Here is a 27859-nt window from a genome sequence, read left to right as displayed (position 1 = left end):
AGCTGCTAACTTTGGCCTTGATTGGCCAGATTTCACAGGACACCTTCACAGGCCTTGTGGAGCTTTTTCTGATGAAGCATCAAAGGGAGCATGAAGGAGACATACTCAAATATATAGGTAGATAATTTTTTTTATCAATCTATTCATGATATAGGCAACATTATTATTACAAGCCAACAAGGCAGCCTCCACTTTCCCACGCTGCCCTTTGTATAGAGTTTACGGCCTGTTTCACACAAGCTTATGCAGCTGCATTTCAACACATCTGCTCTCTCTCTCTCCCTCCCTCTCACTCGCTTGTTCATACCACTCCTATCATATTACACCCGATTTCCTAATCAGGCTGCGGGTTCTCACAGCATGACACCGGCACTTTAAATCTCCTGTCTGTCCACTGAGGAACGTGAGTGCGACCATTGCGCAATTGGCCTTTATCTGGAATCCAGAGGTCACCCACTCAATCCCAGCCTATAACGACCATTTAAAAGCACCGAAAGCCATAGCTTAAAATCCTGGTTTCCAGGGTTTTGCAGGTGCGGTTGGATAAAACTCCAAAAGACATCTGAAGGTATCCTGTGGCACCAAGATGTTTCAGCAGATTCATTAAGTGCTGCAAGCTTCGAGGTCAGACCTCCATGGATCGCTCGTGTTAATGAGCCTTAGCTGCCCTGGCCTTGCTGTCGATTCACCGGATGTCCTTCCTTGGAGCAGTGTTAGAAGGTTCAAATGACTACATACCAGAAACAGCCCACATGACCTAAAAGATTATCTTAACAGAAGCTCAGAAGAAGACTTGCTTGTGTGGGTGGACAACAGTGAAAGTAGTAAGGTTATGGATTCAAAAAGACCTCTAAAGTCTGATTTATGGATCATCCATGGATTACGTCAAAGACCTTGTTGCGGTTCCATGGACCATTTTTGGTAGGTAGTGACAACTGCATATTGGGAACGCACCACAAAACCTGAAATATCAGGTTTCAGCTGCCTATTCAAACAATGTCCCAAGGTATGGTGTGCATAACAGTACAGTGTAGGGTAGACTACTATGCATAGATTACATGTAGGTTCAATGCATAGTGTAGGTTCGATTCAGACTTATGTTTTGGCCTGAAGTCCTGTAAGTTGTGAGTTGGGGCCTCCATGGATTGCATCAATAATGCTTGGGAGCCCATGGCCCATTGCCACTGCTCTTTTGGTATTTACTGTAGTAAACTAACTACAGTTTGTAACTACAGTTCCAAAAAAGGTCCAAACAAACCTGCCTGTATGGGTAAAAGTACAGACCATAGCTAAAAACAGTAGCAGCTATCTTGAATTCTCCAAAGGCCATGACCTAACACGATTTTGAAATTGTTAAAACTACTGTTTATCAGCACCCCTGTCCCTAGAGACGGTCATACGTGTGACAGAAGGGAGGCTGAGGCTCAGGACTGGCCAAGCGTCAGGAGAGTCAGCCGGGCATCTGCTGACAGATAAGCAGGGAGGAGGCGTCCAGGCCCTGAACCCTTATTAACCTTTTGTTTATGAAGCATTTGGAAAAGCCATGGCCCACATCGCCAGCTGTCAGTCCAGTGTCACTCTTATGATCATCCTTCTCATTACTATCATTGCCATCATCATCATCATAATGAACACGCAATATGACCCAAAATATTAGACATATTAGAGAACATTATCAGTAATCTGATATGCTGCTTAGGCAATAGGTCCTAGACACATTGTATGACTGTTTTTTTTTTTAAGTTCTACCATCTAACAGACGTTTCCCACCTTTGAGTTAGCATGATCCTAACTTGTCCCTTCAAAGGTTTGAATAAAGTTGTTATGGTACTTTATGTAACAACTGCATTTTCTAAAGAACCCCAAAGAACACTCTTGCTTAGGGTGTACAATGTAAAAGTTCTATACCAATTTAAGATTGTTGCCTACAACCTTTATAATTAGATGTAAAAAATATTATACTGCAATGCCCCTGAAATCGTACTCCCAAACATAAGAATACTAAAATAAATCACTTTGTTTTTAGGTGTTTTACTAAGTTGGGCTGCTTTCAAATTCCGGTAGGGGGGGTTTAAGCCCTCAGTTAGTCTAGTCCAGTTGGTTGGAGTCTGGCATATTGGCTACCAGGACTTTCAACTTTTAAAAACTTGCTCTGAGGTTCAATGGATGGCAACAGCCACTTGTTTCCGTGCCATCTGTGATATCACAGAAACATCTTATCAACACCTTAACAACCACTAAGCCAGTGTTTCTTAACCTTGGTCCTGGAGGCACAGTGCTTTCCTTGCTTCCAACACTCCTTTTAGAGATTTAACAGTGGGTGTGTTAAGGCAGGAAACCACTAAAATGAGCAGGGCAGAGGGAATCCAAGAGCAGAACTAAGCAACACCATAGTAGCCACCTGAAATCCCACAGCAACCACCTTGCAACACTTTAGCATGTATTTAAAAACCACATGGCAGCACCATAGCACTCACGTAGGACACTACAGCAACCACAACACTTTTTTCACCCCAACACTGCCACACTTGTTTCTGCACTACAAAACAGAGGTCACGACTTTGCCCTCCTGGACTCCACCCAACACACCACACACGCTCCTCTAGCTCATACTAATTAAGCAGAACTGGAAGGATTTGCTGATTTCGCAGGACTATAATGTCCAGTGAAGGACATGGAGGATGGCCTCAGTGTGATTTCAGACACTTATGTGTTTTCCCCAAAGCAAAAGAGTGAATGTATGTGTGTATGGAGGAAAAGCAAAGGCAGATGAAGGAGACGAGCTGCCCAGAAGAAAAAAAGGTCACAAGGTCAGTCTGTAGTCAGAACGTATAAAGAGAAAACCCCTCCATCCAGAGTCCAGAGAGCGAGAGAGAGAGTGAAAAAAAGGAAAAAATATTATGTTCTAAAGATCTGCTCCTTGTACACACTATTAGAATCTAATGCTGGATGCTACTACTACAACATATGGCCTCTAAACAATCTCTCTAACAGTTAATGTGATCTTAGTTTTTCTAGATGAGTTTGTTTTTCAAATGTATGAACTTCTAAGAGCTCCCTTACAAAAAGTTAGTACACCAAATAAATGTTATGGATATATTTCATGCACTAGAGTCTAAAATGTGCTTTTGAAATCACATTATAGTTACATGACATTAAACTGGTGTAGGGACACATGCAGGGTGTAGTTAAGCAAAAAAGTAGTCCATAAAAAATGATTATTCTTAGATTTGCCACTGTTTTACTAAATCTCAGAAGATTATGAAGTGTTTTTTTTTTTTTTTAGGGGACGGGTTGGGAATGCCCAAACTGTAAGGTGTTATCTTGTGAGTGAGAATGAACAAGCAAGCCAGAATGCTCATGGCAAGGCAACTTACTGGAGTTGGAGCAAGATCTGATAGTGTCAGATGTCCAGGACATTTAAAACTTCCTCAATCCACCAGAAATTTGTGGCCAAAAAAAAAGGCTGTAGAAAGCATTACTACCCACAGTGGACAGCATAGTGGATGGTAATGATTGTGACTGGTGGTGGTCTGTTTAGAATTGTCCATGAGAACAGACTCTGGCAGAAACCACATCCGCAATCAGTGCAGAAAATCCTGCAGTTTTTAACCAGTTTTAATAAAACCATGCAAGTTCTAGCTGATCTCATTCTTAATTATGTAACAAAACAGCAGGAGAATGGAGATGGACTTCACGGGTACTTCCAGAACAATCTGAAAGTACCTCAAAACGTCTTTGTTCTTAAATTACTAGGAAATCAGTCAAGTCTTAACTTGACTCGATTCCGTCATGAGCCACGCTTTAATCCCGGTCTAAGGAATGAACTTTTGAATCCTCTAAACCATTACCCGTGTTCTAACACACAGGGCGAGCCTGAGGTGCTGTGAGCTAGCGCTTGCCAAGCTAACATCTTTAAAACAACAATGGATTTACTGGAAGAGAAAGACATGACACGCCCGTTGATTTACCACTCCGATATATAGATGTGCTCAAACTTGCTGTCTGTGTATGGGACTTTTAGACAAACTCCCACGGATAAACGGATAAGCTAGCTTTAGCATTTAGCTGCTGTTTAGCAAAGGTAGCAGACGTTCTTTGCTAACAGATAACAACAACAAAAAAAAAAAAACGAAATGAGAAGACCTAGCAGCTGTTTTTCATAATGAGCGGAGTGGGTTAGCTCATAAACACATAAAGCCTTGATGGATAACAGTTAATAAGGAGTATAAAACATTTGTTTGCGTTGATGGCACATTAGCAGGAGATTAGCGGCTAGTATCTTAGATCAGGGCGTGCTCACCTAGCCCAGTGTGTGTGCGTTCATGGTTTTGAGTTAGTGATGGCTGGCTGGTGTGTGTAAGACTTGTTGACTGAGATCGGAAAGTAAATGACCAATTATTTGTGTGTCAAATATTTGAATCCTTGAATCCAAAAATGGTAAGTGTGCCTTATAATCTAGTGCACCCTATGTATGAATTTCACCAGTTAGGTTGTAAGGAGCAGTAAAGCCACTCTGCTGGAGTACAGTGTTATACAGGAATTTCAGTGAAATTTTTGTCCAGCACTGTGGCTGGGGCAGCATTAGCATTAGCCGTTTACTTCAGCACTAGCTCTTTCGGCATTTAGAGGTAAGTATCATATTAGAGTGTAGTCTGCGTCTTTACCGTGTTAAAACAAGCTACGAGATACAAGCTAGCTTACCGCAACATTTAGGGTTCCTCAGTGTAGTGCTGTCAGGAAGCGTTTACTAGCGCTAAGCACTGCTAACCGTTGCTAGTGCTGCTGCTAAAATTTTGGAAATTTAAGCTTACTGTAAATGACCGAAAACGTTTTTTTGCACCTAAATAAACAGTTTTCAGGAGAGAAATCTGTGTAGATTAACATGTGGAACTCGTTTGACTTTAAAAGAAAATGTTTTTTTTGTTTGTTTTGTTTACTTAGATGCCCCAAGTGGCGAGACCTGCCTGAGTAACATGGTGACACCCTTGTTCCTTACTATTGTTGCTTAAAATTCGCCTATAAATACGGTATATTGCAATTTTGAGGAAATGAAATGTAGAGGAAGAGAAATATGGAGGACGTGAAGGACTGGCGCCCTTGTCCTGGGGGAAATCCTGCATTGCACTCAATTACTTCGGACTCATCACTATGAGCACTATGAGGCAACATGAGGCAATGATAAACAGAGGCATAGTAGGCATAATTGAAGTAAACAGTGTAACAAACTAATAAAATAATCATAAAATCTTAATTTCTTGTATGCTTCAATTTTAAATAAAGACAAATTGGATAAATATGCTGTTGTATTTTCTGTTTGTGGTACTATTAATGTTATGTATTTCTGTTAGTTAGAGGAGGGGTATATGTCCTCATGAAGAGCTGCCAAATGTTCACCTTCTCATTCTATGGAAATGTGGTCCCCACAACCAAATTAATACCCACACACATATAAACAAACACACTTTTACTGACTAAAAAAGTAACTGAGGATAAATAGATATTGTCACATAAACAAAAGACAAAGCATGAAAGCATCATGATACAGATTAAAAAGCGAAATGAAGAACCTTAAGAAGTGGGTGGAAATTGTATAAATAAAATCATACAAGTATAGAAAATATAAAATGTAAAAAGGAGAAAGAAAGAGAGAAACAAAAGACATTTAAAACCTAACTATAAAATAATGAACAAATAAAGTATTAGAAATGAAAAAGACACAAAAAATAAAGAGACTATAGAAATAAAATAACAAGAAAAAAAATAAAGAAGAAACAAAAATGAAAGAAAGGAAATAAAGAAAATAAGAACAAAAGAGGACAACATTAGAAATAGACAGAAAAGAAAAAAAAGAAAAATAGCAAGAAAAAAACCCCAAAAGATAACAGTGATAAGGAAAAAAACAAAGAACAAAAAAAAGCAACAGAACCAGGCTAGAACATAAACCGAAATAATAAAAGCCCTGCTATATATATATATATACACACACACACACACAATAAGGGAAAGAGCGAGAAAGAGAGAGGAGAGAGTGAGTGAGTGAAAGCAGAATGGTGAAGGGTGAAGGGATAATGATAGAAGATAATGAGAGACCTGTCCATCTGGTTAGAGATGAGGCCGACGCCCTTGTTCTGACTGATGAACAGCAACCCATTTATTTACCTTAGCACTGCAGAGTCAGTGCCACACACACACCCCCTACAAAAACCTAAACACACACACACACTTAAAACAAGACCGACGCAACTGTAAGGTGCAGTATGATGCCGTCACACTACACTACAGTCTCCCACACTTTCCCACACTCTCACTCCAGCCGCCTCAAGAAAGGAGTGCAGAATGTTACGTTATTTCCCTGGAACTCCAACCCCAGCCTGAAAAACACCCCTCCACAGCCAGGTACCATCATCCCACCTTCTGTACTAATCATAACCCTGACTCTATATCACAGCTTAGAATTTTTTTTTAAAGGAGGACAACAAAGGTCATATCTCTGAAAGCCTCCCAACTGACCGACTCAGGTCTGATTTAACCCCTTAAAGGTTTATTATTAATCCTAATGCAAAACAACTACTGCGGATTATCTTGTGGAGTCCCACAGGGTTATATTTTAGGGTTTAAGGGGTTAACTTAATTTTTTTTTTAATGAAAACAATTTGCCCTCTTTAAAGCAATGAAGTCATTTCTTTTAAACTACTAATGTTGCAAATAAAACACATTCCTCTTTTAGTCTTAGGTTGTGTTTGTCCAACTGGCCAAGTAAAGAAGGAACTGTAAGGATTTTTGAACATCAATAAAAAAGTTGCGTAATGGGGCATTAAAAACAGAAATATAGTGATGCAATCTTCAGCAACTGAAATGATTTGACAAAAAAATGGCAAAAACACTTTCGGTTTTTGGCCAAATAAGGAAAAAGAGAATATAATGTATGACTAATTACAACCAGTATAGATTTTTAATATGTTCAGCATTCAAAAATATCTTTAAATCGTAGCTCTTGTTAAATATTAAATAACCTCTTAATTTAACCTCTTAACAGGCCTAGATTTTTGTCATTTTGTTCTGCCTGATATTACATCACTGAATCTTGAGGATTTCTATTCAAGCATTACATAAAAAGCTTTCATGTTTGATAAGGAACATTACTAAAAATCATAATTGTAATTTTAAAAGAAAAAAATATTTAAGCAAATCTGCTAATGTCAAAATATAATGAATAAGATCATAAAAATGTCTCTTTCCTGAACTTAAAAACAATATGTTCCTGAAAACAAATCAAATACTTCATGTCCTCCTTTGTCTAGTTTTTACGTCTATTTTCAAACCTGGAGAATTTTAGCTGATTCCTGTTACTGATCTGGAATTATTAAGTGGAATAGAGAGTGGAATCTTAGAGGCAGATTCTCTAAGTGTCCTGAATCCCTCAAATTTTCATAATGACCTTAATTTAATGCAGAAATAAAGGGTTTTGTATCACCGTCACCTGTATCCCATATACGGGACAAGGAATTTTAAGGGGTTAAACATATGATTCAAAGCAATACTTCTTATGCCAGACAACAAATCATACTGAACACTGTTACTTACAAGGAACAAGGGGGTACATCATTATTGACTAAGTATTAAATTGGTGTTTAAAGGTTATAATCGAGGTTCATTACTTCTAGAACACATGGGTGTGTGTATAATGGGTGTACTCACTGTTGTCTCACACGTATAATCTCCTGTTCAGTCTCTCTCTGCAGGTCTGTCACTCTGAGATGGCTCTGTGAGATCAAACTCCGCAAATTCCCTACACTGTCACAGCTTCTCCCTGTACAGTCCTGCAGAAAGATCAGACACAAATCACAACATTTACATCACGGGTAGCATATAAGATGTAGAATTATACATATAAAGCTCTGGAAAAATAAAGAGACCACTCCAGTTTCTGAATCAGTTTTTCTGATTTTGCTATTTATAGGTTTATGTTTGAGTTAAATGAACACTATTTTTTTATTCTATAAACTACAGACAACATTTCTCCCAAATTCCAAATAAAATATTGTCATTTAGAGCATTTCTTGCAGAAAATGGGAAATGGCTGATAAAACAAAAAAAGACCTCAAATAATGCAAAGAAAACAAGTTCATATAATTATTATTATCGTTATATTATTAGTTTTAAGAGTTCAGAAATCAATATTTGGTGGAATAACCCTGGTTTTTAATCACAGATTTTATGCATTTTAGCATGTTCTCCTCCACCAGTCTTACACACTGCTTTTGGATAACCTTCTGGTACACTTCTGGTGCACAAATTCATGAAGTTCAGCTTGGTTTATATAGGTTTGTGGCTTATAGCTTGGTTATTCCTCTTGATTATATTCCAGAGTTTTTTTAATTTGGTAAAATCAAAGAAACTTATAATTTTTTCAGTGGTGTAGATACATTTACAGTATATTCCCAATATACACCCATAAACCAATCAACTGATATCCAATGCAGATCACCAATAACCCAATTTTCTTGATTGAACATGGGCCCTAAATACAGGAAAAGGTCATGGGTTTAGAGCATGGAGTAGCAGCATAGATGACATTAGTTAAAAGCTGTAGTGATTATGTGAGGAATAAATCAAGTTAAACTGCACCTGAACAACCGGTAAAACATGATTTAATAGTTTAATAGTTTGGTCGGATTACATTCTGACCACAAACAAACGACTCTGGAGTTCCCTCTCGCAAGTCTTAGTGCAGTTGTTATGGTCCACACCTGAGTGTGATTCCTGTTTTCACACCTGCCAAAGCAACCTGCACCAAGTGTGCAAACGAACCAGACTAAATAGTGCTAGTGTGAAAACACACTTAGTTTTGCAAGCCTTATTTTAGCTAAACCTGGGCAAGACAAGTATAAAGACCCTCCATACACCAATACTTTCCAACCACTTTCCAATGCAGACCACCAATAACAATTTTCTTGATGGAATCGCTGTATTTACACAGCAACAACCGCAACAAGTCACACATTTAAACACGTGCACCGTGGTTGTGTTACACAATCATAATAACCCACCCGCCCCACATTCTCTGCATTTTAAAATATCCTGTAGTCGCCAAGTAAAACAACCTTAAAAAAACACAATAGAATGACTAACATGTTATGTGGGCATTTTGGCCACGGGCGCTGGACGCCGGCGTCGGCACACAGATGGAAGTGACTGGCAGTGACAGGCGGCTTACAGGCCACGTCAATCTGCACAATCTGCTCCCTCCGACATCCGCACGTTCCGCAGAGCGCCCGCCGCCTCGCTTTAACAAGTCGAGCGAATTAACTGGGATTTAGCACACATTCGGGCCTGCTCGGAGGATCAGGACCTGCATGTGTGTGTGTGTGTGTGTGAGTGTGTGTGTTATACTCTGGTCAGGAGATTTTGGTAGATCTGTTCAAACAGAGGATGGAAGATATCCACAGTTTGGATTTAAATCAGAAGCAAAATTAACTTGAACAATATCAAAAACTGTGTGGTGTGCTATTCACCTTATTTCACCGAACACACTTTTAAGAACTTCTTACTTCCACAGTTGTGTTAGAATTACTGGCCAGTTAATATTAAATGATTCAAGGTTGTATCAAATTCAAAGTAAATGCTGTGGACACTGATCATAAAGTAGCTAAATACAGTATGTTAACCCAACATTTCTCTTTTATATTTACTTAAAACTTATATCCACTGTAATATATGAGCTTTAGGGCATTTTCACACCTGTGGTTCATTTCTCTGGATCCAAGTTTGTTAACTTGGAGCGTTTTCATCGTGGCTTAGTTTACTTTCAAACATGGAAAACCGCAAATGCAAAAAAATGCATCACAATAAACCAGGTGAAAAGGTTCTTTCCGCTTATCGGTCAGATCTGTTTGGGATGAACCAAGAAAGTAAATACAAGAGGAAGGACCTGTGTTCTGGACTAGCACATATATTTCAGTGCAGATCTGGTGCGGTGACAAATATGGCATAAGTTAACCGCTATAGTGATTATGTGGGTAATGAATCAGATTAAACTGCACCTGAACAGCTATTTAACTAAAACATGAGAGATATATTTGATACTTTGGTTGGATTGCGGTCTGATCATGTTCTTACCACAAACAAACCACTCTGGCATTGGTTTGGGACTGGACCAAGACAAGACTACTCCTTCTCGAAGGTCTCGGTACGGTTATTTTGGTCCACACCTGAGTGTGATTACCTGAGTTTTTAGCAAAGGAGACATACTAAATAGTGCTAGTGTGAAAACACTTTTAGTTTTCCAAGCTTTAGTTTAGCTGAGTCCAGGCAGGATGGGTATAAAGACCCCTCAGCATTCAGCTGTGAAGCTGTATTATCTGGATTTCTCGAGATGGAGCTCCATCCAGTACCTCTGGGACAAGTTGGAGTGACAGAACTAATCATGATGAGCATCAGAACAACATCATGATGCTCTCATTTGGTTGAATACAATCAAATCCTCCTCAAAGCAATGTTTCAACATCCAATGTAAAGCTTTCCCAGAAGAGTAGAAGCTCAAAGTGGTCACAAACTTCCCATTACTGCCCCCAGTATCAGAAAAAAAGGCTGAAAGAAAACAATTACAATATATAGAATATAGATTAGCACATCATGAATCTCCATGACTAGCTGGCAGTTGAAGCTAATGACAGCTCAACAAACAAGCAGCACTCATTCCAGCAAAGCTGCCTCGGCTGACGGCGAGCGCTCGGGTGTGTTTGGAGGGACGAGCTGCGGTGATTCATCATCAGACAGGCCTGGAACGGTGTCTAGGACGAAGCGAGAGAGAGAGAGAGAGTGGCGGAGGTGTGCAGCCAAAACGCCTCGCGGCTAAGCCTACAGGCCACAGTCTGGGCACAGGTAGCCAGAACAAACGGGACGTCGAGCAGAAGACGATTTTGGGCTCGCTTTGGCGACATGAGCTGGGAATCGGTGTAGAGGAGAGCGATCAAAGAAATGGGGTGCAAAAAAGAGAGTGTATGTTTTTTAAGAAAAGCCAAGTACCTGCCTGCTCGACTTCTGCAGTATAAAATTTGGATCAGCCTAAATGACGGATGTTTGTTTCCCCCAGTTTTAGCGCTGGAGCTACCAGGCAAGTTTAGATGAGCAATGGAGGCTTAGATCCTACCAACTGGATGCTATTCAGCCTTCAAGATGGCGGCTACTGCTGTTTTAGCTATGTTCCATCCTTTTTGTTCGCTTTTCTGCCTTTTACTAATAGAAGTTTCTCCACAATATGGCAGAGGTAGCACTTATAGGTTTGAGTGCAATACACCCGTTAGTCGCAGGATGTGCGATGCTAGGTAAGGCAATTAAATTAAACACGTCATGTTGCAATGTTTTTATTCTTGACACAAGAAGTAGATACACAGCGCTGTCTCGGTGTCTGTGTAAGTGACAGGCTGCTGCTGCCTGAGAAGCGAGAGGGCGGGGCATGGCCTCCATCCACATGGTTGGGCACGTGCTTGTAAACGCATGTGTGGAAAGCTGTGCACCTCAGTCCAGCACAGTTTTGCAGTGCAGATATTTCCAGTTACAGCTGAATTTACGCTTTTAATCCCAGAAAAACGCTCTTATTTACCTTTTAAACAGTCATTTAAATGGCTGATTAAAGGGTCGATTACTGTTGTTTTGCTGTTTTCCTCAGGGTTTGAGTGCTCGGCGCCAACTCAGCTCTTGATTGGTCCAGATGCAAGACAGCACACAGGTCTGGGGCGTGGCTAGTGACGTCATGGGCATTGCATTGTTTAATATTGCAATATATATTGTCGAAATAAGAAATGTAATTTTTTTTTCTATAGTGTGCAGCTCTACCCATAAAGCATGCATGCATGTTTGCAGTAACAAAACGTAGAATAGGACCACATATGTAAGTCACTTCAACTGAAATTAGAATAATTGGATTTGGTATGTCCACACAGACCTGAAAAAAAAACTGATCTGTATCACTTGTGCCATGTAGTCATATGTGCATTGTATTCATGGTTATCCCTGTTTTACATCACAAATTTTTCAACCACTTTAGCATCGTCATCAAGTTCCTAATGTCTTATAAGGCTAATTAAAGCAACATTATGTAGTGTTTATACACATAAATATGAAATAATTGCTTCAGATCAACATGTTGATGCTCCACTGAGTGGACTATCTGGCTTTACACAGCATGGGACCTCTTTAAAGGGATGGGTATCCCTGCAAAATTGGTTTATTAGTGTGTTATTATTCACACTACTAAACTACTATGAATTTTAGCATACTGTGTGTAAAGTTTTTTTTTAACAAGGTTCTATTTTAGAGGCTATGAAATGCGTTTTAGTATAGAGAAAATTCCAGTTATTAGGGTAAAGAGCATGGCAAATTAATGACAGAGGCAGATCATATCTTCCTTCATTAATGATCATATGTTGGATCATTGTTGAAATTTTGAGAAAATCTTTAGATATTTTTTTTCCTATTGCAATATTATCACAGGCAAAAAAAAAAAAAAAAAAAAAACACACACAATAGGCCCTATCCTAGGCTGTGAGCAAAGCGTGTTGCAATGTTTATTACACCTGTTTATTATTGTTATTACACCTCATTAACAGTCTATTTTCACGCCTTGCTCTTGAATTGTTTAAATAGCAAAGATGCTTGTGAATATATCTACAGCAACAGGTGTGGTGAAATCGAAATTAGGTGTGTTCAGGTACATTTCTGCCATATTGCTATTTCGGCAATGGAAAACACAGGTGTGCCACTGACTGATTGGAACCCTGACAACAGTTAATGGTCAGACGTTTATTGCTATTTTGGCAACGCAGGAATGCAGCACATGCCAAACGCACATACACACTTACTCGTTACACAATTATTAGCAGCGCAAAAACTTAACTTTTATATCAATAAGGAACAGAATACAAAATAAAATAACATTGCTGTTCCCGTAAATAACCTGCTTGTAAACCTTCACAGCGTGAACAAGCTGGTTTCCTCTGCTGACAAGTGCAGAGGTGTTGTGTCGTTAAAATACCAATCCGCCAAAGTCAGAGCACACCTGGCTCTTAAAGAGAATAGGAAGTGACATGCTGATTGGTTAATTTCAAGTTACAGCCAAAAAACACCACCTATTAACTAGAGAAATACTACATGCCTTTTGCGTGGTTCGAGACGCGCGAAGTGTACTTTTCCTGTCGTTACGATAGCAAAGACACACTGACATGCCCATAATTAAGCATACAGTACCACTAATGTAGGTCCCAATGTCATCTTCTTCCAATATTTTGTAAGCCTAGCATCCACTGATTTTCCTCTCACTGTTAGAAACCATGTAATCAAATAAATTATTACGTCAATTAAATGAACGCCTCCACATGGGTTGTGTCAATGCCAAACTATGGCTATAAGTTCTAATGGCTATACATTTTTTAGCTACATTAGCCTTGTAGCTTTAGTGCTATAACTACGCAGCCAACTTTAATTCCTGACTGAATGGAAAACTTTTTTTATTTTCAGGGAAAAAGAGAAAGTGTTCGCTTGATTTTCTGCCACACTGTGGCTTTAACAGGGGATCTGCTGCCAGAACATCAGTCAAAACAAATCTCAGGGTTACCAGAACTGACTCCAGCTTCTGGGCTTTCCCAGATTACTCAATCAGCCATGAAAAAAAGGGTGCATGCAATAAAAGAGAGTGAGTAAGAGAAAAAGAGAGAGAGAGAGATTTACCCACTGCAGGAATGCAGACTAAACAAACACTGGAAATGCTCAAGAGATTGTGTTTTTAGAGCAGCATTTCTCAACATACAGCCCCTTAATCTCTAATGAAAGTACCTAAAGGCCTGGGAAAGGCCAAATAACACAGAGTAAACAGGTTTTTCTAAAGTATCAGTGGAAGCTAAAAGTATCGGCGGACGTTAACAGGCCCCTCACTGCTGCTTTTCTTCCAAAGTTATGCAATTAACACTTTTATCTTCCAGACAAAACACTGAAACTCTCTTAAACAGACAGAAAAAAACACGTACTGCCCGAATCTTCAGCGTAAAAAAAAACTCAGAACACTTTAAGACCTGAATTTACTGTTACTTACGAACGCACAGCCTGAAGAGGAGCCACAGGAACTCATGTTGTGGTAAAGTCTGGTTTCAGGGCTGCTTTTGGTTGGCGACAGTGTTTTGAATCCTGTCCTGTTGCCGTGAGTGCAAATGTGACCTTCTTCAAAAGCCAGCCCACTGAAGAGAGTGAGAGTGTGTGTGTGTGTGTGTGTGTGTGTGTCTGCCTGATTGATCATTCTCTATACCCCCACCCCCTACCAGAGGAGGGGAGACAAGATTAAGAATTCCTCACAGAGCTGGAGTTTAATGTGTTGCTCTTCAGTGATGAGCTTTCACTAGGAATGGTTTCCCCTGATCCAATGGGAACGACTACAGATATTTAGGTTTAAAAATGATTTTTTTCAACAAATATCAGAAGCATGTTTTCTTCAATACAGCAACAACAAGGATAAACTAAAACTGTGCCTCATGTAAACATTTATAGACAAAAATTATGACCATTTATAAATGCCTTTAATAAAACTGGTTACATGCCATACACGCCATACCAACCATGGCATACATGACATGGCCTCCACCATGTTTGACAGATGATTATTATGATGAGTATGCAGAAAAACAGAATTTATGATATCTAAAGCAAGTCAACACAACACAAATCAAAGCACCATTATGTAGCAAATTTGTATAAAAAATAAAATAACAGTTTCAAAAGTTTACTATTATGCTTCCCTGATGTGTAAATAACCACATTTGAGTCATATTTGTGAAAAAACTGTCTGAATGTGTAAAAAGAAGCATATGTGGTTTCTAACACTGTGTGACTTACTGTAATTCTGTAACTGGAATTGTAACACTACCTATTTTTGCCAGTTTTGTATCTCTCAGCTTGTTCAGTGTCCTGTACTGGTGGCTCTGATTATTTTGACTTTCCTCTTGGCGGTTACCACTGTTTTGAATCTTGAAATAAACCGTTAATACAATCAGTACAGTTTTTTTGCAGGTTTTCATTCATTTTGCCACAATTAATTAAATACATTCTCTGCACCATGATACTTAATGTTTTTAAAACGTTGACCTTTAGGTCTCATATGGAGACATTGCCCGTACCATCTAGTCCCAGTCAAACGTTTCTACAGCCAGTTCAGACAGAAACATAGTGCAGTTATTTACTTACTGTAAAAAGCATTCTGATACCAAAATGCGAGGATCATTTTTAAATGTTAAGATAAACTACCGTCCCCATATGAGGACATCCATTTTGTTTTGCTATACAAAGACAAAGTTTAGGTTACTTGTTAGGTCTTACTAATGCCAAATAGCTTTTAGAAATTAAACACACAAAGAAAAAGTCCAGGAGGTCTCAGGAGTCTCAGGAGAAGTACAAACTACACACAGCATTCCTCTTTGCTACAAGCTGCTAGAGTTGCTCATGTGAGTCATGTGACTAAGCATGTATGACAGTATGTTATGTTAAACACACAATGGATAAAGTTTTAACAGAATGTTTAAAAAAATAAACATAATAAAAAAGAAAAACATGGCCAAAACTGTGTCAGCAAAAGTTTCTAAATGTTGGTTTCAATCCATTTTAAATTAATTGTCCATCCCTAGATTGAGATGTCTTTCAGCAAAGTGTGAAACCAGGCTGAGAATAGCCTACTGTTATGCTAAGGCTAGAAATAGCGAAAAACTGAAACTCATCCATAGGAAACAAAAGAGTCTAATTTAGAACAAATTTAAGTGTGAAAAAAAAAATCAATACTAACACTGAAACCAAAACTAAAACACAAAATGTCCAGAATTTAATAACAAAACTCCAAAGCAAAACCAAAACTATAATGCATTCTTAAAACAAACTAGACCTAAACCAAAAAAAAATAAAAATACTACTGAATTTGTAAAAGTATAATACTGCTGAATAAGACTTAGACAAAAGTAATTAGACAAAATATAGACTTAAAACAATATGAACTACTTAATAATTTTAGCTATGCTAATAATTTAGCTTGTGTTCACAGATAACAATTAGTCATTTAGAATGTGAAAGCATCTGATCAGGTCTATTAGAGATTATGGAACCAGCATGTAATGATGTAGGCATTGTATTGCACATGCTTTCAACACTCCACCCCTACTGCAAAATCTGCAGGAAAATTTAAGCTGCATGGGATGGAATACTGCAGGACACCATTAAGAACCTCTACAACTTCAACGTCAAGATTTTTGGCGTTACATAAGTTACTCATACATTGGACACTACTTCTTCTTTTTGATGGGCAATATTTAATAATTGATTGTTCCAGGTAATATTTATCTTCCTTCTAAATAACACTGCAATCCAATACTTAATTCCAACTTTGCCTTTGAAGAGAAAGTGTATTTTACCCAATTTGGTCCGATGTCAGACTGTCTGTAAAATAGACATGCAGACAGTAGAGTGTTCCAGAACATCTTGTACTAAAGCATATTCAGATATGAGCCGAAGTGCTATGAATAAACAAGGCCTTTAAAAACCACCTTCAACACAGGAATGCTGCGACCCGAAGCGCTCCGTTTCTCACAGCAACGCACCAAATAATTTCACCAAAAATGGAAGTGGTCAGGAACTGAGGGTGGGCACCCTCTACAGGGGGACTCCTGCGTCCCAACCACAGGGCAAATCCACATTCCTGCTGAGATCCGCTTCGGTAACACATAATCCAGAACGGGACATCCTGACAAAACACACAGAGCATGCGGCCAAGAGCACACATCTGCCTTAACACACCCCGGCTCATCTAGCTCAACTGTTCTCAGCAGTTACTGTGTTCCTCTCCTGAACGAAGACCAGTACTGTAGTATACTGTAGGAATATTCAAGCTGCATGGGATTGAATATTGAAGGACACCATTAGGAACCTCTACAACTTCAAAGTCAAGACTCTGGCATTACATGTGTTACTTGACATGCGTTGGATACTACCTCTTCATATTGATGGACAATATTTAATAAATGATTGTTCCTGGTCATAATAATAAAACCATCTGTCTAATATTTTGTGGGCCACTGTCAATCAACTGAAGATGTCTTGTTATATCTGGCATCAAGGACTTAACAGCAGATCCTTTTTAAGTCTTGCAAATTACATCATTAAGGTACCTATGACCTCCTCGCAGATTCAACGGCTGTCCATTTTTGGAGGCCTTTTGGTAAGTCTTGATGTTTTGGAGATGTTCTGACCCAGTTGTCTAGAACATCACAGTCTGATTCACATCAAAGTGGTTCAGATTCTTATGATTCCTCACTTTTTCTGTTTGCAACATCAACGTTAACATCAACTTCAAGGACTGACTGTTTACTCGTGCCTAATGTCACTTGCTGCCTGATACCTTTTTTGCAATACTGCTGTTAGAATTTAATTGAATTTGGCTTTTATTAAGGATTTGAGAGCATCAGTGAGGTCAGGTACTACTGACAGTGGATTAAAGAATTAGTAACAGATAGAAAATGCCATAAAAGTAAATTCCACTACTCCACAGCCCAGTGCTGAAGGTTTTATTACCCTTTATCTACTGGATGCCGTTGAGCCATTGAGCATGGAGAATTTAGACTCATGCATGGCAGCATGCTGCAGAGCATCCTGTTTGAAGCTGTGCTTGTGAAACAAAAATGCCAGGATGCCGACTGTGTCAGAATTTAATGCACAATAAAGTAGAAGTCACTGGAAAATCATGCACTGTACCTCCAATATGACAACTTACAGAACCTTCTCAATTTTCAATGGAAGTAATTTCGGAGAATTTCAGCTGAGCCATTCATCAAACACACTGGTGCTGCACATTGTGAAATACTGACCCATCATAAATTCCAACTGATTGTAAATATGTATCGACTAGAAATAGGTGATACGGAGCCCTGCAATCTAATCTGAGCCTATCGCCCAAAGCCAATCAGTCGTAAACTGTAAAACTGGCTTATCGGCCTCTCAGTTATGCAACACTGAGTGTTAGAACTCTCTTACCTGCCCTGAACACGTGAGATCTGTTTACACTTTAGATTCTTACATCTTCACACACACACACCGCACCGCAGAGAAATGAATAAAATGTGTGTTTTGATTCAAGCCGACTCTGGCTAAGAAGGAAGCAACACCTCCAACTTCCTCCATTGCACACTTGATAAGAGCTGCCATGGTCACAATGAGTAAATCAGCAGTACAGCAAAGCAAAGTAGAAGTATAGATACTAGGGTTTAAAAAAATAAAGTTGAAGTATTAACTTAAGCTTTTAATTCAAGTAAAAGTGTAAAAGTACTGGTTTTAAATCTACTTAAAATATAAAATAAAAGTAATATAAGGGGGAAAATGCCATTAAGAACAAAAGCCTATGCCACACTACATAAGCCTATAGTGCACTACCACCCCCCTCCCAAAAAACTAATTTTTCTTAAAGCTATGATGACTATAATGTTATATTAAAATGTTAATGTTGGTAAATGTGGGATACACTAGGCTCCCTTCAGTTTTAGCTGCATATGCCCAATAGAAATGAATGTATTTTAGTACAATGGAAATATATCAAAGAAACTTAGTTGGGACATTTTGAGAGCTTGAGTTCTCTTGAGTCTCTGAAACTGCTCATCTTCTTACTAGGCTACATACGTCTGCTGTATGTTCTTGCTGTAGTGTGACGTGACATGTGCAGGGGAAAAGGATCACGTATAAACCAATAGGGTGACAGAATAAAATATATGTTTATACTTATTATTTAACCACAATCAAATGTACTCTATCATGATGGAGAGATTTATCTGGATAGGGATCTTTTAATGATAAAACCTGTAATGAAAACACGCTGAAATTAAATGCTATTTTTAAAATGTAATCAGTAGAAAGTGCAGTTAATGCAAGAAAATGTAAGTAGCAGTAAAAAGAAGGTTGAAAAAAATTACTCTAGTTAAATTGAGATAGATTTCTAGATTTAGAAGGTAACAATATGCACTTTGTTACTTGACACATATGAATGTATCATGAATACAAAAATGGACATTTAGTAAAAAAAACACTTTAGCCAAGTCAAAAAAGGTGTAAATAATAAGTTCACATCTCTTTAGTTTTAGCATTAGAGCTAAGATGCTAATGTAGCTATGCTAACGAGTTAGCATGCCCAAATCATCACACATTTCCCTCAAGGCATGTTTATTTCTTCAGTGACCTCCAATAGATTTGCTTACAGTATGTGTTTTCTGAAACAGTATGACTCACTGCTATCTATGAAAACATTGCTAGCTACTGATTTAAACTGTGCTAACTTAGCCTACTTTACATGTGCTATATTAACATAAAAAAAAATCTTTGGGGATTATTTTACAGCTATACAAATGGCTTGAGGCGAGTGTATTATAGTTAGCAACATGCTAATTTGTGCACCTAAGCTTTCATTACTTACAGACTACTTGTTCTCCTACACAAATTTCAGGAAGTTCATTTCGGGCATGTTTATGTTTTATGGTAGTATTTTGTCATTAGCCATAATTGGCATTTAGTAATTCAAATACAGACACACACAAAATATTTCTTCAGACACACAGTAGATTGTGCCAGAACGTCTTGTACTAAAGTACTAAACACCACCATCAACAAGTACTTTACAGATTACTTCACAATTCCAAAAGGCTTGAGGCGAGGGTAGTTAGCACCATGCTAATTGTTTGAGTACATAAGCTTACACTACTTATTTTCTCATATCTCCAACCCAAATCTCAAAAAGCTAACTGTGGACAACAAGTTTTGTGTTAGCATTTTTTGTCTTTAGCTATTTGCTGTAAGCTAATTCATTTAGGTGCCAATTATATTCATCTGTGGTAGTCAGAAGTGATTCATATCAAAGCATTTATTAAACAAGCCCTGGCGAAGTCTAATGTCGTAATTTGCTCTGGCAGACTTGCAGCTCTGAAAGTGCTGGATATCCAAACGGTGTTCTAAAATCATGTGGGTTTTACAGACAACTGGCAAGTCTAGACTTTTAGCTAGAAATTGTGTCCACCCCACACAGGAAGAAATTGTGTCCACCCCACCTTACATTCATGAAGGATAGGACATAGTTTTGTAGTTAGTTGGCAGAGTAGTATTAAAGGCTGCTGACAACCCAGAGCCGGCAAACTGCCTTAAGATTTAGGAACTAGAAACCCAAACTATTTAACTTTAAATATACTGTAGTTAATATAATAGAAAGATTTGCTTGTTATACAAAGTTAAGTGCTTCACTTTTGCTCTAAAGTAGATAATAAGTACTGGAAACTTGAATACACAAATTAGCACTTGCCTCAAATCAGTAACGGTTGTAAGGTAATCTCTTAAATACTCTTTCACTATGCTAATCAGTGGCTTAAAATAAGCTTCAGCTATATGTAGCCCAAACTACAACAGCGCTAAAACAAAAGAATCAAAGCCTCAGACACCAAACATCTGGGGACCTAAAATCTGATTTACTGCCATGTATCACTTAAAAACATTGTTGATTATACCATTGTCACTGCTGTATAAGCCTTTTTAATATGAATTTGACATCTGTTTTATTTTGTGTTGAGTTGACCACTAGGAAAATATCCAAAATGTATTAGACTAAAATAATAACCCTTTATAATAATTTTTATTAATATATTTTTAACTAATGATCAGAAGATTTGAACAAAGCAGTAGTTCATCAGAATTTGAATATTACCAAATACTCCCAATGACACTTATTTATCAGTATGGATATTCATATTAAAAATGTTAGCAAATCATTAGCTCATCAGAATTTTAAGATTAATAAATTGCTGGTAAATACACATTTTAAACCGGGCAAATGTTTGTAAAAATGTGAAAAATAACAGTTGTTAATCATTAATTAATGGTATGTCAATAAAAGTTATTCTTAAGTGTTACCGACTAAAATCATATAGATTTTACATGGATTTCCACTACAAGCTAAAAGCCTTTTTTTTCTTTTCAAATTGTTATCCAACAGAATTGGATTGCAGATGTTTATTAAAGCCTAAGAATATTTTAAGGGGAGAACCTTAGTTCGCTGGATTATTCTTACCTGGATTCTATCATAAAATCTTTAGAAATCAGCAAGTTTAGCACAACCTAAACACCTTTTAGCAATAATTTTCAATCAATCAATGGTACACATATTTTCCCTGGCAATCAGTTAGTACATGTTTGGGGTCTAAAGTAGTAGCACTACATTGGAACTACATTGCCAAAGCTTGTGCCCCAACAATTGTCTTTGTGGAAACTTATGTTCCACCGATTAATACACACACCCAAAACATCACACGCTCTCATCAAACTGTATGTTTAATGTGCTCAGTTCAGTAAGCCTTAACAACACAGGTAAGTCCAAAACACATGCGTGTAGCTTTCTCAACACACCCAACCTCAACAGCTTCAAAACTATGTGTACAGTATTAGTGTGTATGTGTTTATTCACATACACTTGCCTGACTGTGTTATCACATATATGAAATGACATAGTCTATATATGACTTTTGTAGTTATATTGGACTTATAGTTATAGAAACTGAGGAATGGACACATATTCTATCCCATAAATACATAAATACAGGTAAGATATCCAACACAGCAGCAGAAGAAAAAAGAGAAATAAAGAATTTGAGAAAGTCCAGGTGAGCACTTACCTGCAAAGCTTCAGACAGGGCGTGTTAATCAATAAGCAAGTCCATTCCACAGGAGAGCGTGCGAGAGAGTGAGAGAGTGAGAGAGAGAGAAAGCCAGCAGAACAGCTCTGCTGATCGGAGGAGGAGAGTCGGGCAGGACGGGGCGGGGCAGGGGTAACTCGTTTTTCTTGTCACAGCCCAGGTGTCAACATAATTATGTGAAGGTATCGAAGAAACCACCACACAGCAATCTTTAAAAGAACATAATGTCTAAGGTTTGCTATACTGTCGCTTCCAAAGGATTTTATTAATGTTTATACTGTAGAACACCCAGTTATTAACCATTAGATAAACAATGTAATTGTCTTTAATTGTACTTTAAAACTAAGATATATTTTTTTGCACAAGTGAGTAAACATTACAAATATATGACTTTTAAAAGTTTTAATGTTTCAGTGTTTTTTAACAATTAGGGTCTTAAACATTTTAAAAGTGCCATATTTGATACTTAGCTTTTGTTTCATATTGTGCTAGTGATCTAAACCCCAAGGACAACATGTTAGCCCAAAGCTAACACACAAGCCACAAGCTAAGACAATAGCCAGAGGTTACTATAGTCACAAGGGACAGGTAAGGACAGGATAAGATACAGTGTAATGTACTGTAATGTATCATATGTAAGTCATATGTTGCCATACAATTATATAGGCACAAAGTGCTGCCCTGCTGCATCAGTACAGACTATGTGATTTTTAATGCATCCCTATATAATGTGTTGTGTTTTTACATCCCTATACATCCCTATAATCAGGGCTGTACTGTTATATTCACATTGATATACAATGTGTTGTACTGTTACATCCCTATATGATGCACTATACTATTACATCACTATACAATGAGTTTTACTGTTGCATTTTAATTAAAAGCATCATACTGTTCCATCACTATATAATTTATTGTACTGTTATATCTATATAATGAGAGTTGTACTGTTATATTGCTATACGATGTGTTGTGCTGTTACATTGTTATACATTATGTTGTGCTGTTACATCACGATATTATCTGTTGTACTGTTACAGTTCAATCAAATGCATCATACTGCTCCACCCCATATACAATGTGTTGTCCTGATAAATCCCTATAGGTTGAATTGTTTTACTACATCTTTAAAAGTGTGTTGCACTCAGTGATGTCAGTAACGCGCTACTTAGTAACGCGTTACTCTAATCTGACCCTTTTTTTCAGAAACGAGTAATCTAACGCGTTACTATTTCCAATCCAGTAATCAGATTAAAGTTACTTATTTAAGTCACTGTGCGTTACTCTCTCTCTCTCTCCACCTCATCTCCTCCACACACACACACACACACACACACACACCGCTCCCTTACCCATTCCCCCTCCGCTCTTCCCCAATCACACGCGTCTCGCTTTCTCCCCTGTCTCTCTCTCTCTTTAGTTTCCGCCCATTTTCGTTTTTCGCCAATTCTCTTTATAAAGGCGTTTTTTTTGCGGCCGCGTCCCAATTCACTAGCCAGGGCAGCGGTCTGCCACAAATTTGATTGGCAGAGGAGAGCGTTTGAAGATTTTACACCACACGTGATTGGAAGTTCACTGTGGCGCAGAGCGCACATACCGTAAAGACAAGAAAAGTTCCGGTGCTTTAAATGAACACTGTCAGAATTAAATCCTTCTCAGTAGTTGGGTCCGGTATGGGTCCGTATTGGACAACGTCTGGGTCCGGACCCGGACCGCAGTCTGCAAATATGTGATCCCTGGTCTAGACCATATACACGGTTCTGTTTTATAAAACCACTCCTTGCTGCCCTGCAGAGAACAACAAGTTCAATATTCAGATTTACAGTGTTAAATATGTCAGGTCAAGAAAGACTTTCTTTATTTTATATATTTTTTATAAAAACAAGTATTTATGTTTAGTAAAATCAAGAAAGACCATATTTTATTTTATTTTTTTAAATATGTTAAGTTAATTTTTTTATTTTTATTAAAATATATATATATATATTTTTAGGAAATAGTTCAACTTAATAGAGATACATTGTTGCTGTTAAAAATGCATTTTCCAAAAAAGGGAATATTGGCAAAACTGGTTATAATGTTTATGTTAAGGCGGCGGGAGGTGGTGTCTGCAGCTGCTGAAAGTAACTGATAAAGTAACTTGTAAAGTAACTTAGTTACTTTTAAAATCAAGTAATCCATAAAGTAACTAAGTTACTTTTTAAAGGAGTAATCAGTAATCAGTAATCGGATTACTTTTTCAAAGTAACTTTACCATCACTGGTTGCACTGTTGCATTCCAATATATTATTATCATGTATTGTTAATGCTTGTATGACACATTGTAGTGTAGAGGTTGTCACGATACCAAAATTTTGACTTCGATACCGATACCAACTGTATCATGATATCATGATTCTTGATACCAAAATGGTACTTAGAAGAAGAAAAAACACAATAATAAAATTGTCAGAACATGAAGTAATTCCAGTATTTTTCACACTATAAGGTGCATAAGAGTATTACAAGGCGCATTATCAATAAATGTCTATTTTCTGGTCTATTTGTTTACATAAGGTGCACCAGATTATTATAACACACATGAAATAAAAGTCAGATAAGTCTGAATCTGCAAGGCAAATAATGCCTGCTCTAAAAGACTGAAACATTTAAAATAACACTAATAACTTAATAATTTTGTTAAATATAAAATGGGAAATACCTAAACTAAAACTGAAATCAAGTAAAAAAAAAAAGTAATCTATCGAATTTCAAAATATAACAACGTAAAACTCTACACAACAGTACAATGAAGTAATATTACAAAAAAAAAATATGCAAATAACTTTTATCCCTGTGTGTGTTTAAGGAGCGGGGGAGCACGTGCTGGGCACACCTATAGGAATGACCTAAACTAAACCCAAAATACCAACAAAATATATACAAAAATAATACATTTCTGAATATTTTATTTGGTTGAAATAATGACTTTTATTGAAAACTGAACGTTTTTGTTTTTTTTTAGCTTTTCATTAATTTTACCACATTTAGCCTCAATATATATTTATATATATATTTCAGCTTTCAATAATGTGCAGGTCTATTGTCCCCCTCCACTGTCACTTAAAAAGTGACCCGCTGCTGTTTTTACCAAGACAAAAGTAGGTCTATTTTTATCACGTTTATCAAGCCGCCTGCATGTAGGAAAAGTGAAATCTAACTGATCTAACTCTGCATGAGCACAGGTACGGCTGCAGCTCTGCGACCTGAAACCTGAACCCTGCAGACACTGGTGAACCTGCATAACTCTGCAGTAATGATGTTGTGTGACCGTGTCTCTTGGCATGCAGTTAAAGGCATTCTGGGAAGAGGGTGTGTGAGGGTGGGACAGCCTGCTCAATCAGCGTGGCTGTGATCCAGAACACACCTTCCCTCCAGCAGGCAGGGCGTGTGTGTGTGTGTTTATGTGTGTGTGGGAGGGTAAGTGAGCAAGAGAAAATAAGAGAGTGAAGAAAGAGAGAAAGTAAGAGAGTTAAAGTCAGCCATAATAGCCTGGGTAAAACTGTTTGTCTCAGAAGTGCACAATTATTATAATATCTTATATAATAATAACTTAATATATTATATAATATATATATTATAATAACTTAAAATATAATCGTCCACAATGTAAACTGTAGGGATGCATCGATGTGGGAATTCTGAGATGATGCCGATATTCGATATTACACATCTATATCTACCAATGCCGATATACACATTTATAACTTTTCAAGAGATTAAAAACACAGATAAAAAATTTAAACTAATAATAATCAATAAAAATTAGCTTAACTCCATGGATTTTAAAGTACGCAGCCAGTGTCCATCAATTACAGTAGTGCTGCGAGGGTCCTTTTCCGGCATATGATACATACAGTTCTGGAAAAAAATATGAGACCACTTAAAAATTATGAGTTTCTTTGATTTTACCAAATTGAAAACCTCTGGAATATAATAAAGAGGAAGATGAATGATCACCAGCATTTAAACCTTAAACCAAGCTGAACTGCTTGATTTTTTTCACCAGGAGTGCAGGCATAAAGTTATCCAAAAGCAGTGTGCAAGACCAGCGGAGGAGAACATGCCAAGATGCATGAAAACTGTGATTAAAAACCAGGGTTATTCCACCAAATATTGATTTCTGAACTCTTAAAACTTTATGAATATGAACTTTTTTTCCTTCACTTTATTTGAGGTCTGAATTAAAGCTCAGCATTTTTTTTGTTATTTTAGCCATTTCTTATTTTCTGCACATAAATGCTCTAAATGACAAAATTTTTATTTAGAATTTGGGAGAAATGTTGTCCTTAGTTTATAGAATAAAACAACAATGTTCATTTTACTCAAACATATACATATAAATAGTAAAATCAGAGAAACTGATTCAGAAACTGATGTGATCTCTTATTTAGAGCTGTTACATTGGTCAAATGTTTCTGTAAAAAGTTTATTGTCCAATAAGATGTAATTCCAATATTATTACTAAAAAATGTTTTTTATTTCTACAGCTACAGAGGTATACTGATGACATTTGTTTTAAGATACAAAAACTGAAAATTGTCAGCACAGAATGATGTGATTATTCGAGTAGATGAATCTTATACAGCCACACCAAAATGAAACACAATCAAATTTAAACAAACAAGGCAAATATAGTTGATTTTTAGTTTACAACATTATTTAAACATCTTCTTTACACTGTGGCAAAATGTCTTGATGAATGGACCAATAGAAATGATCCAAAATTATCTGAAATAAACTTTAAATATATTGTATTTTTCCCACTATAAGGTGCACTATCAATAAATGTCTATTTTCTTTTACATTTTCATACATAATGCACACTGGATTATAAGGCGAATTATGCAACACGTTGCCATGTTTCCCTTCTAATTTAGCCACCAGCAGTGAGACCTGTAAAGCTAAGCCAAGCTAAAATAAGTAAACCAAACTGTAAAAATAAAAAAACATTTTCTTTTAAAGTCAATTAAACGCTGGATATTAATATACCCAAATTTTTCTCCTGGAAACTGTTTGTTTGGGTAAGCAAAGCGCTTCTGTTTACTTACAGTAAGCTTAGATTTGCAGATTTCCACTAATACCGCCCTAAATCGCTAAGTGAACTGAGTAACCCTGAGTGTTATGGCAAGCTAGGGTGATATTAGCTAGTGGTTCATCCCATGTAGCTTGTTTGAACCCATTAAACTAGCAGAATACAGTCTGATATGCTCACCTCTGAACGGTGAAAGAGCTAGCACTTAATAGTGTGGTTAGCGACTAATGCTAATGCTGCTCTAGTAGTGCTATCCAGGGTTAGCAGCAGGTTACAGTCCAATAATACTCACCTCTGAACGGCCAAAGAGCTAGCGCTTAGCATGGTTAGCAGCTAATGCTAATGCTACTCCAGTAGTGTTGGCCGAGTTTAGCAGCAGGTTACAGTCCAATAATACTCACCTCTGAATGGCAAAAGAGCTAGCGCTTAGCATGGTTAGCAGGTAATGCTAATACTGCTCCAGTGCAGCCTCAGTGCAGAAAAAAAACTCCACTCAAACTCCTGTATAATGCTGTAGCTCAGCAGAGTGGCTTTACTGCTACTTACAACCGGACTAGTAAAATTTATACATAAGGTGCACCGGATTATAAGGCACACTGACGATTTTTTGGAAAATTAAAGGATTAATTTTAAGTGCGCCTTATAGTGCAAAAAAAATGGTACTTCCTTTGAAAGTTAAAAAGGCTTTATCTCTTGCCTGTAAAGTTGTTGCTTTGGAGATACATATTTTTTATTAGACAGAAAAGATTTTCTAAATGTTATTTAATGCTAATTAATTAATGTAATTAATTAGAATTAACCTTAAATCTAATCATTATACAGCCCTGTTTATAATCACAGTCCTGATCAGTAAGTAGATAAGTGTAGTAGAAGTGGTGACAGGAGCTCTGATTTTATGACTGGAGTTTGTGGACATCACCTCATCCCTGCTGTTTGGTAACAGTGAACACGGTGAAAGGTTTACTGCTGTACTGAATGTGCCACTCCTCCGTTTTCCCCCTTAGCCCATTTCCACAGGCGGCTGACGATTGTGCGC

The 27859-nt window shown here is 37.5% G+C and overlaps 1 protein-coding gene across 5 annotated transcripts in view; it reads right to left on the bottom strand.

Annotated features, from left to right (window-relative positions):
• LOC103022577 (cingulin-like protein 1) overlaps positions 1–27859 on the bottom strand; it is a 74809-nt gene that overhangs the window by 22459 nt on the left and 24491 nt on the right. The window contains exons 1-2 of one of the 5 annotated variants that reach the window (XM_022676305.2): positions 21726–21830; positions 7702–7823 (exon numbers count right to left, since the gene is read on the bottom strand). Coding sequence is in view for 3 of the 5 variants with exons in the window: in XM_022676302.2 (XP_022532023.2) it covers positions 7702–7823; positions 14093–14128 (158 nt within the window). In the remaining 2 variants the exon portion in view is untranslated. Of the gene's footprint in view, positions 1–7701; positions 7824–14092; positions 14200–21725; positions 21831–27859 lie in introns of those variants that run through there. The other 4 variants (XM_022676302.2, XM_022676301.2, XM_022676306.2 and 1 more) reach the window with 4 other exon arrangements.

This window comes from Astyanax mexicanus, chromosome 17, assembly GCF_023375975.1.
Source record: "Astyanax mexicanus isolate ESR-SI-001 chromosome 17, AstMex3_surface, whole genome shotgun sequence".
Taxonomy (NCBI): domain Eukaryota; kingdom Metazoa; phylum Chordata; class Actinopteri; order Characiformes; family Acestrorhamphidae; genus Astyanax; species Astyanax mexicanus.
This window is presented reverse-complemented; position numbering and strand designations above follow the sequence as displayed.